The 18,039-nt window shown below is 48.7% G+C and overlaps 1 protein-coding gene across 1 annotated transcript; it reads right to left on the bottom strand.

Annotated features, from left to right (window-relative positions):
* Positions 1-1,927: 1,927 nt before the first annotated feature.
* NFAM1 (NFAT activating protein with ITAM motif 1) lies at positions 1,928-15,548 on the bottom strand (the record flags this gene model as incomplete). Its single annotated transcript, XM_080351113.1, has 6 exons — positions 1,928-1,987; positions 4,647-4,733; positions 9,259-9,366; positions 11,905-12,014; positions 13,058-13,396; positions 15,494-15,548. The coding sequence occupies 6 exons, from the start codon at positions 15,546-15,548 to the stop codon at positions 1,928-1,930; spliced, it is 759 nt and encodes a 252-aa protein (XP_080207239.1).
* Between the last annotated feature and the right edge of the window lie 2,491 nt (positions 15,549-18,039).

Here is an 18,039-nt window from a genome sequence, read left to right on the forward strand (position 1 = left end):
CATAAAATTTAAAGAGCAAACCACAAAAACTAAGCAGCAATATTTTGAAAGTTTTCACTTTTCATCTAATCCACCAGCTTCTGTTGAATATTTTATTGCCATACTGCAACATATTTATAATTCATCTCGTAATTTCTTCAGATTTGCTAAGGAAAGGCATTTTCATACCTGTACAATCCTCTGTAAATTCTTCTATGAAAACAATTGGTTTCTGGTGAACACGAAACTTGTTGACTTCAAAAATATTTATTTATAATTGTTGCAATCATTTAACAAACGGGAAACAGGTCTAATAAGCCATGCTGTCTATTCGTTGCTCTTTCTGAAATGAATTCCTCAACACTGCAAAGAGAAAAAGCATTTTCCTGTGGTTAAATAAAGTCCAAATTGCATGTTTGAAATCTCTTCTAATAAAAAGAGCGAAGCAATAAGCGGATTATCTCTTTAAACATAGTATAGGAAGGCTGGAGGCCCCGGAGACATTTTCCATAGCCTCTATCTCTGATGCATAGCAACATTATCTTCAAGTAGAGAGGGTCCTATGACCCTGGAGCTCAATTTTAATTTGATCTTCTTCTTTAAAGAGGTTTCTATGATTCCTCTCAAGTTGTGCTGCATATTCTTATTTTGGGTTGGTTTTGTTTGGTTGCTATTTTGTTGTTGTTTTTTAATCTGAGATAAAACAGCTTCAGCTTTTTGATCCACTGGTTTGATCGTGTTATATGGATATTTAATGTAACCTCTTGCCTACCAGAACTAGAATATGCATCAGCACAAATGGCAGGCAAGTTCCAGCTGACAGGAGAGAGAAGAGCTTGAATAAAAATTTCACCTCTAGGGCCTCCTTCCTCCGTCCAGTTGTTCTGAGTTTCAGAACTGGCCTACCTGGCCAAATAACATATGGGGTTGGGGGAAGGAAGCCTTATACCCTGGGTGGGAAATACTGGCCAGCTGAAACAAAGGCAAACCTACTGGTTTTGGTGGGGCAAAGGTACCGTGCCTGCTCCCACAGGGGCTCAAAATTCCAGGCGGTACTAACGCTCATTGCCAAGAAGAACAGGAAACTGGGAGGTTCTGCTTGAACTTCTCTGGGCAGGAACCTGGCCCCAGACCCGCTTGGCGTATGCAGCCCCGGGAAATGAGTTTCTTCAGGTTCCCACCTCCTGGTTCTTCTTCCCTGTTCTGGAGAGGGCGCTGCCACTGAGACATGGTGCCGGGCAGGGATATTTTCTGTTTTCCTTTCCTCCATCTTTATCTCTGTCCATGCATCCACTCCTCACCGTATACTGCTGATAGCGCTGAAGGGAAAGCTTTTACTCGGCGGCACTGATTTGAGTCGGCTGAGTATGGTCACAGCAGGCATCTGTGACTACTTGATGGGATTAGCAGATTATGAGAAAGCATGTTTCACTGTGGGGTTCCTGAGAGGGGAAAAACGGGCAGGTGGATGCTGGGATCTCAGTTAAACTATGCATGAAGGCCTGATGGATGGCCATGTCAGGAAAGCCGTAGGCACGGGATCAGACGAACTGCTGCAGGTCAGGATTGGAAGATCAATCCAGCAAGCAGGGAGGTCTCTGGATTGTCCTCTCATTTACAGAAGATCGAGATTTAAGTATTTCAGCCAAGCCAGGTGAGAGAAACTTCCACAGATCCCATCTGCACCTTTTCTAAGGTACTTGTGAGTGCTTGACAAAAGCAGATTTTCTTTTGCATCTGCAAAACAGCTTTACAGCATCAGTGCAGACTGAGCCCCAGCAGGAGTCAAACAGACACATTCTGTTGTTAATGAAGGGCAGTTTAGAAGGAGCCAGGGTTTCACAAGTCCCTCGTGGTTGTGCCCTGAAGTGGCTGTAGATCTCGGGGGAGGCAAGTAGTTCTGCTGCACAGAAAGATGTCTGGTCCTCACAGGGTCAGATTTTCCCTGCTAGATATTCTCATACAACGTATCGCAGGATTCATCTAGAGTTGCTTGCTTCTTAGGTGTCTGCAGAATGACGAAAAGGAGAAAAAAAGAAATGGAGGAAAATTATTCAAAAGAAGATTAATTGATTCTTAATAAGCAGACACTGACATTTGTTCTGTTAGAGATGGCTATAAGTGATCCACGGAAACGGAAGCCACTACAGTGAGAAATGTTGCTCTGCCAGAGACGAACGTGACTAATACAGCCCAAGGGATAAAGATGCCTCCTCTACTTGTCACTCTACCCCCAAAAAAGCTGTCAGACAAGGAGGGGAGGGAAAATTGGACTTGGTAAAAAAATAAATCACTTTGGATTCTGTGAAGGAGGAATTCCCTGACCTCCTCAATCCTGTTTCTTCAACAGTTGAGTCTATTCCTCACAACCGTTCCTTGTGTAGACAAGGCGCTGACAGACTGATATTTTAAGCGCTGCGTGGCACAGGCCTGCTGTAAGCAAGGTTACACAGCAAGCAGCTGAAATGCCACCGGGTGAAGGAAGCCCTACCTACACTAGCATTTTCTCTGTCGCCACCACCAAAGGGAAACATTTTACGAATGTGCTGAGTGCAGGCACCTCCAAAACATGCAGGATTAACCCTTTGCCACCCGAGCTGGCTGCCGGCCCGGTGTGACAGCGCGCAAATACTCTCGTTTCAGGGGCTCTCTGCCCCGCTCCCTTCTAGGGCTCCCGCTCTATGCGCTGCTCCCCAAAGCCAGGGCTGGCCTGGACACCAGCAGCAGAGTCAGCCACCATTCAGCAATCCCAGCTCCCACTCGCAGGCCAAACCCACTGGCCCAGGAGTCTCACTTCTAGAGAAAACTCGCTGTTATATTCTGGCACAGCCGGCTGGAGGACAAGTGTCCCACGCAGTCACAGCCCAGGATGATTGAGAGGGAAGCTGATTAAGGTGCTTGCAACAGGAGTGGAAAGCGCAGTCAAATTCTCCTGTGCAGAAATAATGCAGCCCTGCCACTCACGCTTCCTTCTGACCAGCACAAGAACTGAGGACACTTGCTGGTGTTCGCTCTTGGTGTGAGAGCTCATCCCAGCTTCTCTCTTTGCTTTCTTCTCCTTTGTTTCTCCCATCTCTGCTTTGACCCTTACCCAGCCCTGGCTGAGACTGCCAGCGCCAGACCCACTCACACACAGATCCTCCTTTGCTCTTGCTTTGATCCTGCTCTGTTTTACAGACCTGCTGCCTCCCGAAGCAGCAGTTGAGTGGTGTGGGCCGCACACAAGCAATTCAGCACAGTCCAGGCAGTACCGCGGTAGGGAAAGAAACCCCACACCTACTGCATCTCATCATCCAGACTGAATCATTGTGAATGGGGCAGCTGATAAAGGTATACAGAAGAATAAATCAGACAGGGAAAAGGGATCAGGACCTACTGTTCTCCCTAACCAACTAAATCAAATTGCAGCAAGAACACAAAACCAAGGACGCTATCTTTTCCATAGCATATGATGCACTGGAGTATAAGACAGCCTATAGAAAACAACCCACCCTTCCCATCAATAACCTCATACCTACCGCTGCCTTTACTACCACCAACCACTGTGGGCCACAGCAGTCACTGCAGGAGGCCAGTGGCTTTGGGACCAGACCACATGGCAAGTAGCTCTTACACAGAGGCGGCCGCTTGATTTTAGATCACCTTTTCCTAAAAGGTGGAAGCTGTGAAAATGCCTGAGACACTAAAATACTGTCCTTCCTGAAACAGAGGGATGGTGCCAACTGAAGCTCGCACCATGGTCCACACTGCATGGGAAACATGGGGAGCTCTCCCCAACAGGACACCGGTGGCAGGAAGCAGGAGGCATTTTTCAGGAACATTTTCCAACATTAGAAGGGTAAATATAAGTTTTAAGCAGATAAGAGGTCTGGATGGGAAAAAGAACAACAAAGTTCTGAGGACAGGAAGGAAATGTTCCCTGGGTTGCCTGATGCAAGTTCTGTCCCTAGGAATCAGCTGATGCCTGGCAGGGCAGAGGGCTGCATGGGCCTCTGGACTGATTCATGTGGCCCCCACAACTGATCTGCATGTTCCGAGTTGCAGCTGCTTTCACTGAGTGGATTTAGTTCCTTATCTCTAGCTCATAAGTCCCAGCCCAGCAAGAAGATCCAAGCCCAGAACGTACCCACACCACCTTTTCCTGAGCTCCAGAGCTGACAGAGACTGTCTCAGCCCAACCTCTGTTCAGATCACCTTACCTTCTGCTACCATGAAAGGACTCTCAGGTGGCTACTGCTGGTGAAAGCAAACTGTGTCCAGGGTCTGCCCTGGGTGCACAGACTCCTCTACCCCAGAGGACTTCCCAGCTGTCTAAATAATCTGGAAAAGGCAATAGTGGCGACCAGCATCTGCCCAACTCTCCATGAATGTCTATCTCATTCAGGGGGAGCAGCGACACCAAACCCCTCAATGCCTTTCAGCGTATGCCATACAGCAAAGTATCTGCATGAACACGGGGCTGCAGGAGCAAGGGTTCTGCCGGAACAGGGATGACAGCCCACATGTGCAGCCCAGCTGGTGAGTGGAGGCCACGTCCCGTTTTCCCCCTTCGGTGGGACTGGAGACACAGACACTGCCCGCTAGGGCCATGGCAACACTGTGGGTTTTCTTTCCCCATGTGCCCAGTGCAGAAGAGAACTCTCCAAAAACAGGGCCCCAGCCCTTACCTTCCCTGGAGGACTCTTTCTGGGCGACAGGTTGTTTGTGTCGTTCTCAATGACAGAATAGACATCAACGTGCTGCAAATCCAGGCTCTGCACAGGGAAGAGAGAAGAGAGCAGGGGTCAAACAAATTACTTAGGTTTAAGACAACTTATTTTCCACTGGCTTGTTCCGCATCTCGTGCCTGACATTTTTTAGGAACCCCTGCCATTTCCAAAATGTTTAAGTTCCCGACCTGAACTTGGGCAAAAAGAAAATCCTTCTCCCCTGAAATCTTTACAGTGCAACTGCATCATCTTCCTTTTTCAGGCTCACAGAGATGGGCTTTGATGTCACCTACCCTGTGTAAGGCAGTGGAGAACAATGCCAATGCCCCTGCCTTTGCTCCAAATTGTCCCAGAATGCAGAATAAAGACTCTTCTGCCACATGAAAGGATATCGTGCACCATGGGGACCACAGGTAACCAACAGTGCTCTGCATTGCCCAAGACTCTCTAGGTGCCTGACACCCACAAGCTCTTGCTCTTGGTTATTCTGGGCATACAAGGGTGAGAAGAGAGGTGAGGCTGAAGTCCTGAAGCACTGGGGGTGTTGAAAATGGGAAACGCTAAATTGGGCATGATTTCTATTTATTTTCTATGCTTGTTTTTTTTGTTTGTTTAATTTTTCCAAACCAGAACTACCCTTTCTTCTTAGAGTGAGCAAAGAATAATAGAAAGAAAATCAATACACTCCCAGGCCCTCAAAGACACCTGTGGTCCCACACAGCTACACAGAGAAACACACATACACCCGCTGGCCCCCCAGGTAATTGTGTCAGAGGAGATGTGTGTCAGTTTGAGTGATGCTCCAGATCTGCCTGGAGGATCAAACATAACAATCCGGAGGACTTTTCCATGTGTGTTTCAAGGATGACAGCAGGTTGCCAAGGTGGCTGTTTCTCTGGCAACAGGAAGATGGGAGGAGCTTCATCCGCAAGAGGGGCAGATGGTATTAGTGGAGAGATTGCGAAGGATCGAGATGCTCTGCAACACACTGAAGAGGATGAGCGAAACACGGGGGCTTGATTCTGGGGCAGCCAATTGCCTGACCCCCCCATCATTTTGCTGGGAGTTGCAGCATCTTTCAGGATCATGGCCAGCAGGATGGTGGTTTGAAGAGGATGACAGAGGAGCAGCATTTGGGATGAGGGCTTGGAACAAACAGGCACTCAGACAGGAGGGGCCTGTGCTGAACGTTGCACCGGACAGCTCTCCCATTCCCAAGCTTCCTCCAGGAACAGTCGAATTATTTCACCTGCCTGCTTCGCACTCCCAACAACCTGCTTTCCTACAGCAGCCATTCCCAACTATTCATGTGTGCACATGCGCACACAGAAAATCCCATTTCCCAATCCTCATTTTCAATTCTCTTTGTGATGCTCGCAGCGAGGACCTCGTCCCATGTGCTGCTCTCCCAGCCGCCTGGCTCTGTGACCCCTTGACAGGACAGGCAGCAGCCTCCTCCACTGCTCTAGTCTAAAGAAGGATACTTTGGGCATTTAACCTCCAAAAAAATATTCCCTCCCTTCACGAGCCCTCTTCCCATGGAGGCTGTTGACAATGCTGGTCCTTTGCTAGCCAGTTGGAAAGCCGGTGTCTCCAACCGCCATTTGCAAATTAATTACTTTTATTTGGTGACTGACCACCTGCTACTGTCATAGCAGAGGCACACAGGCCTCTCTCCTCTCTGCTGGCAGATGCCTTCCCGTCCCTGAGCAGCTTCATCTTCCTCGCATTGGGAAAAGCTCCTGTGCTCTGGAACCCGCCTGCACCGCAGGAGTTCTGTTTGCTGCTCAAAAAAGCTTGTTTGAAGTGTAAAGCGGATGAAGCGAGTCCCTCAGATTGTTGTTTCCAAGCTGCTCATTAACCAGGCAGCTAAGCTGGAAGATGGAGTAAAATACAGGTTTGGGTCCAGGCAATGCAATAGGGTAGAGCTCCGGGGCTGCAGGACAAAGAGGTCTAGGAACACTTTGCAATGTAGCAGGAACAAAGTGAGTGCCCAGGGCTTTTTGCTGCCTGCTGCTTTTCACTGCATACATCCACTCCCAGGTACCAGCAGGTAAACAGGGGCACCTGGAAGAGCTGATGGGGAAGGCATCTGCTCTGAGGGATGTTCAGCAGCATGGCTTTGCAGAAGGTGTTCTGGGACTCTTCCCATGACAGGGTGAGCCTTGCTGCTGTGTAGGGTGACACAGAGTGTTTAATGAGCTGCCCCAAGCAGTCCCAAGCCCTTAATTCGATGTCCAGTGCTGCCTCCTGTTGCTCCTGCTCCCAGCCTGCAAAGACACTGTGGTTCCCTGTCCTCTTGCTTTCCCTCACAAATAGCACATCTGGCACATGCTGCTCTCCCGTCCCATCACCTAATCTCTGACCTTCTTTATCTCATCACTTAGAATTACTTCACACTTGTCCTTTCCTTTTCCTTGCCTTAGCTTATCCCAATTTCTGTCCTCTCCATGAATTAAGCACTAAGTGTTCAACACTTAATTTAACACTAGCAGGTTTTCACAACACACCTGGTTTCAAACGCAGTTTGCAGGGCTGGGCTTACACCATGCAGAGTCCAAACAGAATTTAGCAGTGGGATACCAGATTCATCTTTCAAAGGAAATAAGGTTTGTTGACCACTCCCCTCACTTGTCCTGAGGGCCCATCCAATGCAGGGTTTCTATCCCAGAGCTCTTGCCCTGTCTCCCCCATTAACTTCCCTGCTACACCTCAGAACCCCACGCTGCCCGCTCCTCACCTCGCTGCCCTGCTCTCTCCCCACGCGCCATGTCTGCAGCGGGAGCTGCTGCTTCGTGCCTGAACGAGTCACCCACAGCAGCTGCTCCACGGTGAAACACCCTCTGGTGGGTGGGCTGGTACCCCCCAGCATGCAAATGGTCTGAGGCTGCTTGTTGCTCTGCCAAAGAGAGCGGAGCCACCTGCCCTGCACACCGGGCTGGCCACCAGCCCCACACAGCTGGCGAGTGGTTCAGGGGGGTTGGAGAAAGGCCGGCAGGGCCAGGTCCATGGGGCGGCTGCAAGCACAGGGGCCCAGCCTGCTCCAGGACTGCCTGTGCCTGAGGCTGGCTTTGCTGGCTTCCTAGATTAGCCTTAGCGGGGCCTCCTGAACAGAGCAACATGATGAAACATGTAATTAAGATGGAGCTAAGGATGCATGACGAGGCCGACTGAGCGAGAAATGGATTTGACTTTTTTTTTTGTCTCCTCGCAGAAATCATCCACTTCAGCAGGAAACTACCCATTCGGATTTTTATAAGCCCGAATTAAAAAGAAATTACTTGATACAAATGAAAAGGTTTATAACCTGCAGCCTCCTTTACCCAAAGCATTGCTTTTTTTTGCCCAGAATAAACATATCACATGCAATACATAGAGCTTTATTTTAAAGCTCTACTCCAAAAATTAAAGGGCCAAAAAAACGGTGCCCTCCCCTGTGAAGTGAGAATGAGAAGGGGGCAGACCCATCTTCTTGTTTGTATCTTCCCCCTATCAGGTCTCCTGCCTCCTTAGCAGAGCTTTGCTCCTCTCTGTAGTACATTCTCCAGAGCTTCGCTTTGTTTAGTTTAAATGATTAATGCAGCAGCGCTTACGGGTTTTCCTTGGAGAGACTTTTCCAGCTCTTATAGACCTCACAGTCAGAAAGGTTTCCTAATATCCAGGCAGCATCCTTCTCTACTCACTTTCATTTTATTTCTCCTTGTTTGTCCCACAGATTACAGGGTAAAAAACCCACCCTTCCCTCCTTAGAGGAGCAGCCCTCCCATGGGAGTAAAAGGAGCAAAGGGAATCCATTTTAAATGGAGCTGGGTGGGTTGTAAATGCGATTACGGGTCATGGTTACTTGAGGTAGCTGAGGTCTGGGCCTGATACTTCAGAAGAGCCACTCCAATCCTATTACCTATGACACTGTGGCTACTGGGCTCAGAGAGTGGGAGCAGTCGGCGTTCCCCCGTTTGGGGAATGGAAAAGGAGATCCTATGCAATGAAAGGGGAAATGGTCCAAAAGAGAGACTCCCTTCACTTTCTTCCTGCCCTTTTCCCCTCAAGAGCTAGTCACCCTGCTCAGGACTGCAGTGCCACTGCGACACTGACATCAGTGAAGGTGTCACAGCAAGAGCTCTAAACAGCTGGGGTTGTTGGGAGGACCACTACTCTCTGCCCCTTTACTGAGTCATCATTCTCCAGCGGGGAAGGGCATGTCCGTGAGACACTCCACAGTACACAGTAGGGCTGAGATCCCCCGTTCCTTCCTGACCTGTGGAGACCCGTCTACCTCTACTACCAGGAGCCCTCTCTGGCCCCACACGTGCTGCTCTGTGCTGCCATGGTGCTGGCAGAGCAAAGGTGCTGCCTGGCAGGGCTTTCGCACTGGGGAGGCCACGAGTGGGACCAGGATGGATACACGCAACAGTCACAGAAGCAAGGTCACCAGTACCAGACTGGTACACACATATTGCTTACGTTTCACATAATGACGCTGGTGCTGTCTGTACCATGGCAGGGCAGGGAAAGGAAGGGTTGCACCATGATGTGGGCAGATGGGATGGAGGGTGATTCTGGTACTCACGTCATAGACAGAAGAAGGTGGTGGTGGTGGTGCTGGGGTGACTGGAGGGGGCTGCGTTTCCACCTTCTGTGTCAGGATGTTCAGCCGGTTCCTTCTAGGGCACAACACCTGCTCAGGACAAGACACCCAATGGCACATTTGGAGAAAACACCATCTCCCCAAAGATGAAGAGAGCACCAATGTCATGTCAAAGCTAGCTGCCCGCACATCCCTCGAGTGCTTCCTCAGCAAAGACTGCTGGCACTCTGCAGGACACGGGCTGCTCCCTTTCCTGACCACAGGGTAAAATGGAGGAGTCTGCTGACTTAACACGGGAGCAGTGGAAAGGAGAACTGGGCTCTGTGTGCACACAGAAATCACTTCCACCGCTGAAACTTATCTGGACAGAGGATGTAAGTATTATATCTAACAATGCTCAACAATGCTGTAGGACAGGGAGTAAAGCAGGGCCCCGTTCAAAGTGTGTGGTGAAATTTCAGAGAGGCAAAATACAGTGACCTTTGTCAGGATTTGGCCAGAAAGCTTTGGCTAATACGTGGAGTCTAGAGAAGAGCACCAGGTGACCATTAATGACAACATATAGTCAGTGACACACACCAATGTGCAAGCCTGGCATGGAGTTGAAGGAAGAAGGTCTCTTCCTCTGAAATGTTTCTTGTATCAGATGATTTCTCCTTGAACACATTCCATTCATGCACAGATAAGGGTTAGCCCTGCTCAGCAAGCAAGAGAGGCGGCAGAAAAGGCAGGAGGCTTTGCTAAGTATCTCTGTTCTAATTCTGAAAGAAGTGGGATGATTATATTCACATCACATGAAAACGATGAACTGCTTTCCAGTCCATTAGTAACTAAGGAGGATGCTAAATAGCTTCTCTTAAAGATAAACATTTTAAAACCAGCAGGTCTGAGCAAGCTGTGGTGAGAAATACGGGCTGTGTTCTGCAGGAGGGCAAGTGTAATGACTGCATGGGCCCCATGGAGAGGCCGTGGGTCTGAGACTTGCTGGCCCACCTCAAAACCTAGAGATGCCCATCGGCAAGTCATGGCAGTGCCTCTCCCCTTATCCCCATGGAGACGCTGTCTAGGCCAGCAGACATGGGGGCCTGTCTCCAGCCAGGTCACTCTGCTGGTTACACTCCTTCCTCCCTCATCAGACCGCCTGCAAGGTAGATCTCACGAGATTAGCAGGTCTGCCAACTTCTGCCATTCTGTTTTCAACCTGATGATCTCTGACAGGGTGTGCTGAAGCCTGATGCTCCTTGGAGTCGTAGCACTGTACCAGCAGCACGGACTCCACATAAAAATGCATGCACAGAGTCTGCTGTCGTGGTGGCAGAGAGCAGCTTGAATGAGTAAATACGGAGCATACTCTAGCTAGAAGACAACAATCTCCAAATTCAGATCTAAAAGACATCATTTTTTTTTTTTTTAAGCCAGCCTTGAGATCTCTGGAAGAATGCAGAGGGTGGCAGTACTAGGAGCAGTAGGTTTTCCCCAAATAACAGGGATTCCAGTATCATGACTCCAAAGCTTTTTTCCACAGGCTGCCTGTCACCTCGAGATCTTTCAGCACTACTTTTGGCTTTTCTTCTGCTGTGTCCTTTCTTCCCCTCTCTTGGTTTCTCTTCTGTCCTCAGCTATTCATCCCAGCTTCTACTTCCGCATCCATCTGGTCCCAACGTGTGCCCCTGGTCTGCTCACCTGAGGGGCCCCGTCAGTCCAGTCTAAACACCCTCCTCCAAGGTCCAGTGCTTCCTCACTCTGGATTCCAGTCCCAGTTTCCCCCGCAAGGCTCATTCTTCCAGGCTCACAGAATCACTGCTGTTGGAAGTTGCCTCTGGAGATTGTCTAGTCCAATCCCCTTCTGCTCAAAGCAGAAACAACTAAAGCAGGTGGCTCCTCAGGTCCTTGTCTCTCTCTTTTTTTCCAGTTAGTTGGGACTCCCATAGAGGCTTCCTTGTGATCCTTGTCCTGACCTTCCCCTCTCACTCTGTTTCAATGTTTTTTTTTGCCAAACACCTGCCCAAGGCTCTGGTCACCATCCCCTCCACAGTGCAGATTGTTTTTCTTCTATGGTGGCCAAGACATGGCTCAGGAACGCAGTTGTACAGTCTCCCTGCAATGAGGTCACAGCACCAAACTTGAAAGAGGATTAGAAATGGGGAAGTCTTGCCCTCCTCCTGCCATCAGGACTGCAACAGACTCACTTGTGTGCCCAGGACGTTACTTGTCTGCCCGGCACCGCGTGGAAAGGCAGCCTCACACGGGCTCCTTTAGACAACTGAGGAGCTAAATCAACAAGAGCCAGGACTGAGCGGGCACAAGCTGCAATTTTCCAAAGACTCATCACAAGGCTACATCTCCTTGAGTAGTCTCAGGGCCAGCACACTGTTAGTGTGACTTCTTGCCCTGTGTCAGATCCTTGCTCTAAAGGAGAGCACGCTGGAGTCAAAATGATTACTAGAATTTCTTTAATGGACAAATCAATAACTCGTTTTGTCTTTCCTGTAATCTTTTTTCTCAGAAAGACTGAACTTAATAAACCTGAGGCAGACACTCAGCATGGAAAATTTCAGCATGGGGACTTCCAATCCAGCCAAGTTAGAAGCAAGTGAAATAAATTCCTAGAATCTGGTTATAACTTGCCTTTCTTTTCCACAGAAGCAGACCTGTTGCAGCGATGCTCAGTGCAGCAAGAAGAACGGTAATGGTAACAAGGATTTCCCACCCATAAGAGGTTTCTTCGTACCCTGTATCTGTAAGAAAGAATGCAAAAGATTCACAGCGTGAGTGGAAGTTACAATCCTGCTGCATTTTTAACCCTGGAAAGAGCCTTGAGAGGGCTAAAACATAGAAGCAGTGCAGAATACAGTGGCACAGAGGCACACACCCTTCAAAAGCTAGTCTGGCTGAACAGAAAGCAGGGTGCAGCGAAAGAATCACACCAAAGAGGCAGGATATGAGCAGCTGCACTTAGTGTAGATTAGAGAGAAGTGACAAGACTATGAGAGCCAAGCAAGGTGGTAGGTAAAGGCTGGCAAAGGTCTTTAGTGATAGGGGCAGAAAGACAGACGGTGGAAAGCATGCAGGCTACACAAACTAGCAAGGTGGATGCTGTGGGCACCCTCTGACCAGTGTAGCAAAGCTATTTCACCACAGCTCTTTGCATTTACACTTTCTAAGAAGTTTTTCACACCCAGCATTCAGTAATACAAATCCAGCATGCAAGTCCTTATCGCTTTTCTATAACATTCCTCTTACCTTGACATTAAGCTCTCCCTCGCTTTCCAGTCTGTGCATTAATGCACAACCGATCCCTTATACCACATGGAAAACGGGGAGATTCCAGTGAGCCCCTAACCTGTTTGTGAGCTCCTAACCTGTTCATCTGATTACAGTGAGCACCCTAACCACTGATCTTGTGTTCAGCTGTCTCTGTCACACTGCTGAAGGCCAAACCACACTGCCCCCTGAACACTGACACCTAAAGGCACCATCTGAGCCAGTGCCCGGGGTCCCTAGTTAGACCCCTACTTTAATCCTGCTGTTCCCAGGAAGCTGCAGCCGGGCAGATAAAAATTCCTGCACCTTCATGTCCTCATCTGTGCACCAGAAACAGCAGCTCAGGTCACCTGTGTAAAGCACTTTCAACTCTGATGGCATTAAGAATTGGGCATAAAATATTATTCCAACCTGGCTTCATAGTATATTTGGGTGAAGAAGAGCAAAGATCATATTTTCATAGCCAGATCCAGCTGGTTTTTAACTACATGCCCCTCCATTCTGGTTGTTCACTTACCTCTAGCAAGGACAAACACTCCCTTTCCCATTTTCTGGATGTCATTCCATTTGACCTCACAGTAGTATGTACCAGTAGAAAAGGCGTTTCCGAGTGTCATGATCCTGTGGTCGTAAGATACGGTAGCAGTCGTATTCTCTTTTCCAGAAGGGATGGCTACATTTTCTGACCTACTATAGATGGATGCTTTTTGGCCCAGTGAATTTATCCAGTAATAGGTGATTGAAAATGTGGTGTATTTCGGTATGTAAGGAAAGGTGACTTTACAGGGGATGGATATCCCTTCCTTGAGCAGTGCAACCTGGATTGGAGGATTCTGCTGTACATCGACATCTTCCCCTGTAAGGGTAATAATTGTTAGTAGCCACCTAATACCACTTTAAGTCAAGAGAAGACTGCTACCCCAAAGATGAGATTGCACAGTGAAAATCACTGTACGTCAGGAAGTGCACCCACAGCATGCAGTGTTGGTCCTTGTCAGAAACTGAGTGATTCAGAGCACGTGCCCTGTGTGATCTGCCACATCTCTTAGGTAATTGCTGTGTGATTTGCGATAGCCTGTTGCATTCACAGGCTTCCCCTTTTCCCTTGTGAGCTCCTCCGTACAGCACCAGCACGCAGCGAGACAGGAAATGAAGCGGGAGGTGAAGTGATTTTTGCAGTGCTGTGAGGCTGTACTTACAGCGGGTGAATAGAAAGCAATTCTCCAAGACAAACGCTGGCTGGACATCTCCCGAAACTCCTGAGTTACAAACCTCTGCTTGGGCATCTACATATTCCCACATGATGACTCCACAGCAGCGAAGGTGCTGTACACAAACAGGTGTTTTTGGTGGGACTGTGTGTTTCGGAAGCACAAGCAAGGAAGGAAATTGCATATTCTGCATGGGGGCCGCGTACTGAGGCCACGAGAAATAAGACACAGCTTAATCATTCCAAACTTTCGCTGCTGTAAATGGGCAGCTAAGGGTGAGACTCAGTGCTAGATATGGGAACTTGATGCTAGATATGGGAACTATCTGCAGAAGACCACAGATCTCCAGTATCTGTACGTGACAGTATCTTAGGCAGAGAGATGGGAGATCGTGCCCTTCATGTGCTTCCTCCTCACACAGGCAGGGCTGCTGGAAGTGATCCGTCACTGCAGTTCAGTAGACAATGATGTCTACTGAGAGACGATGAATAAGCACAGATGAGGAACCACACCGTAGTTCATCTCGCTGTTTTGTTTAATAAAAATATTAAAAAAGCTAAGAGTGAGCCATGGGCTAGTAAGGAGCTCTGGGGTATAGGATCTCCTTGGCTTCACAGCTAAATCTGGGTTTAACACTCTGGATCTATTTGTTTGGCAGCTGACATAACACCACATACAAAGCAACCTAAGAGAAGGCTAGTGCAAACCACCGTTGTCTTTTAAAAAGGGGAACTGGAAATGTATGCAGAAGTCATCTTACAAAATGAAGGCTCCTTTCAGAGACATGGAAATATAAGGGGAAAAAACCAGCAGAGAGAGAAAGTAGGGGACAGGCAGGCTTTTCCATTCATGCTTTTGATGGGATTCCCTGGGGTTCTGCATCTATGAACAGGCTCATAACAAGGCATTAAAGCTGTCACAGAGCACAGCCAGCCTTGCTTTCCCGTCACCGTGCACTAACGCTGCATCACAACAGCAGCCTCACCTCCGCACAGCGGGACTCGGCGCTACTGAAAGCCAAGTGCCACAGAGAGTTGTGGGGGGCGGTAAGGGAGTGAGAGCACGGCCACTGTCCAGAAAGGACTGTCAGAAAGTAACATCCATTAGGGCAAATCCTCTACAGACAACATAGGCAGGGACAATAACCTGAGAGTAAGGAAGAGCTTAGGTTACACCACTAGAAAAAGGCTCTTAGCTGTAAAAGCAACGGAGATACAGCAGTCCTGAGGGACACGCTCATTTGTTGTGAGCGCACAGTCCTGTGTACACCAGATACAATATTATGGAAAGGAGGTAACAGACAATCCTGCAGGCACTGCAGGAGTGATAACCCGAGTGGTCTCGTCTGGGCCTTATTTTCTAAAATCATTCATCATCCTTCTCTCTACCCAGCAGAACACACATGAATATAGTTTCTATACAAGACGTGTCTGAGCACTGCTGTAACAAAACAGAGGAGAGATCCATCTTTTTACAGTATCCCAGGAGCCATTAGCTTGAGAAGAACATGCCAGGGAAAAAGCCAAACCATTTTATTTAGGTTATCTAACCCTTCTCCCATGTTCCTCCTTTCTTGAGGATTCTCTCGCTCAGCTTTGAAATGCTTTAAAGACAGAAATAGCAGCAGCGCGCGAATTCCTAGAGGGGATCTCTGGAAATTAGCAAAAGATAGCAGCTGGAAATGCTCTACTATGAACAAACGTGAGAGTAAACAAAAGCAATTAAAAAATTGGGTTTTTTACCTCCACATTGAAGCAACCAAAGAAACAGGAAGATGGCTTTTAGATGAGAGGCCATGGCAGGGGCCAAAGGCTGTAAGAAAGCAACTAGACACGAAGATCCAAAGGGCAGAAGAGATGGGGGTTTGTCAGGTATTTCCACACCCAGGCAGCTGGTTGATCCCCCCTCATTGGTGAAGGGACGGGCAGGATGGACACACACTGCTTTTGGCAAGCTCTTCCTGGCAAATGCGGGCTCTTCTGCTTTTCGGTCAGGCTCCTCCCTGCACTGGGGTCATTTCTCTGTGATACTGTGATGGTGTTAAACCTACCAGCCGGTGACCCAAGAGCAGACCATAAGCTCCATAACGCATAGAGCTTTGTCTGCTGATGACTGTGAAGTATCACGCGCATTTAAAGCAAACTTTGCCCCCTTCCGAAACAACCAAAGCCACATGTTGGGAATACAGAAAAAAAAAATGTGCCTTGACTGATGCAGATTGAGGCGTTTTGAGGTGAATGTGGTCAAATTCAGGGAAGGATTCAACGGGCTCTGGAGTGACGGGCAAGCTTAACAGCGGCACAGTGGGACTTGCACCATAATTTGTTTACACAGTTGTTTTGGAACAGCTATTCATGATTATCCCACTGCACGGACCATCCAGCTTTTGGAATAAGGGCACCTTACTTTAAGTTATCTTAACCAAGTGGTTTGTATACACAGGAAAGCTACTGAGCAGTGCCACAGGGTTTCGGCTCAGGGCAGAGCAGCACCGTCAAACTCCTTCTTTATGTGACCACTCAAGTGTGGGGTCACCTGTTTTACCTTCAACACGGAAAACAAGTGCCCATATCAGCAGTCAGTAGAGGAACGGCTCCACTGTGCTCCCGAGCACACAAAACCCCCCTCAGCAGCCACCTCCTCCATGAGGTCGCTCTGGAGGAAGGCGCTCGTATTCCAGAAGTGAGAACGACCAGACAGCGAATCCATCTCTAACAGCTGGGATGTTTCAGATCCACATGATGCTGGCTCTGAATCAGCTTCACAATGCAGGCAAGCCTGAAGAAATCTATTGTAGGGAAATCTAAGAAGAGCCCTTTGAAGAAGAAAAACCTCTTTTTGTGGGAGAATCCTGCCGCCTGTACTCATGAAGTCTCTTTGATTTCAACGAAAGCTTGTTTTTAGCTACAACACCTGCAATGCAACAGCTGAGCAGTGTCTGCCTCGAAAAAAGCCCCAATGTCTGAGGTCCTTGCTTCTCTCTAGGCAGCTTCCTCCTTTTGCACTTCTCGTTAGACATGCGCACCGTCCACAAGAAAGCACTTTGCTGCCATTTCAAGGGTGCCCGCTCACACGGGGTGCTGGGCTGTGGAGACTGGTAGGGGATGGCCGTGCAGGGATAGATCCAAGAAGACTGATGAGCCCGTAAATGGTGCATTGTCAAAGTCACTCTCAATCAGCTGTTTTATCCCTCCAGAGTTTGTAGGCGTGAGGTTTGCTCCAGAGCAATCTTTGGTTTACAGCATTTTTCCTCCTGTTCAGCCTGGGACGGGTCCTGAGGAGGAAGAGGTGCTGGCACAGGGGGTGGCAGGCAGCTGCGGCCGCTGCGTCCCCCTGAGCCCAGGGATGGCTCCGGTAGCTCGCTGAGAGCCCTGACAGATGGGGAGAGGAGGCTTTGTGCGGCTCTGCAAGCCTGGTGCAGCAGCTGCACTCCTCCAGGGAAGGTTTAGCTCAGATTAGCCAAAACCAACTCCTCTCCCCAAGACACGCTGACGTGAGCTGCACGGGGCTGGTCTCAGCTGGAAGTCGCTCCTCACAGGTCTTAACGCCAAGCAGCAAGGACAATCAGGAGCGGTAACAAGACACTTGGGGCCCGCTTGGTATTTCAGATGTGTAGGGAGAGATCAGGCAGCTGTGGCTCTGGGGGGCTGTGGGGTTACAACAGCGCTCGGCAGCATTTGTCAGACCTGAACCATCACAAGGTAGTTGGGGGCAGAGAGAGAGAAGGGGGCAGGGGCTGCTACCCTCCTGTGGAAGAGCACTGCGGAACAGCGAGGGCTTCGTCGGCTCTTATATCACGCTCATCCCCATGGCAGCGCAGCTTTGCGGTTTCCAGCATTGATGTATTTCTAGAGGACAGAACATGCTGCTCCTGTCAGTGATGTGTTTTAACTGTTATCAGCATTTATCTGCTTCAGGAATTCAGAGCGATAAGTGGATTAAGTGCGGTAGGTTTGTAGGGCTGCTAGGTCAACATCCTCCTTCCGTCCTTTCCCTTCTCTTTCTATAAACAACCCTGCTGCCACTCTAAATGCCAAGTCTGAGAAATATCGCTGTCTGGAATGAAAATATATATATATATATATATATATATATATATATATATACAGATCTAGCATTTCAAAAGAGATCACACGTAAGACTCAGCTGTGGGATTAGTGGCACGGCCAGACCAGAAATACATTCACTGCTGGAATTTGCTATGGTAGAGCTCGCTGAAAAGAAATGGCTTTGAAACGACTACCCAGCAGCTATTAACTGCGAGACAGGATGACATTCTGTTCCTTAG

The sequence above is a fragment of the Nesoenas mayeri genome (assembly GCF_963082525.1).
Source record: "Nesoenas mayeri genome assembly, chromosome: 1".
Lineage (NCBI taxonomy): Eukaryota > Metazoa > Chordata > Aves > Columbiformes > Columbidae > Nesoenas > Nesoenas mayeri.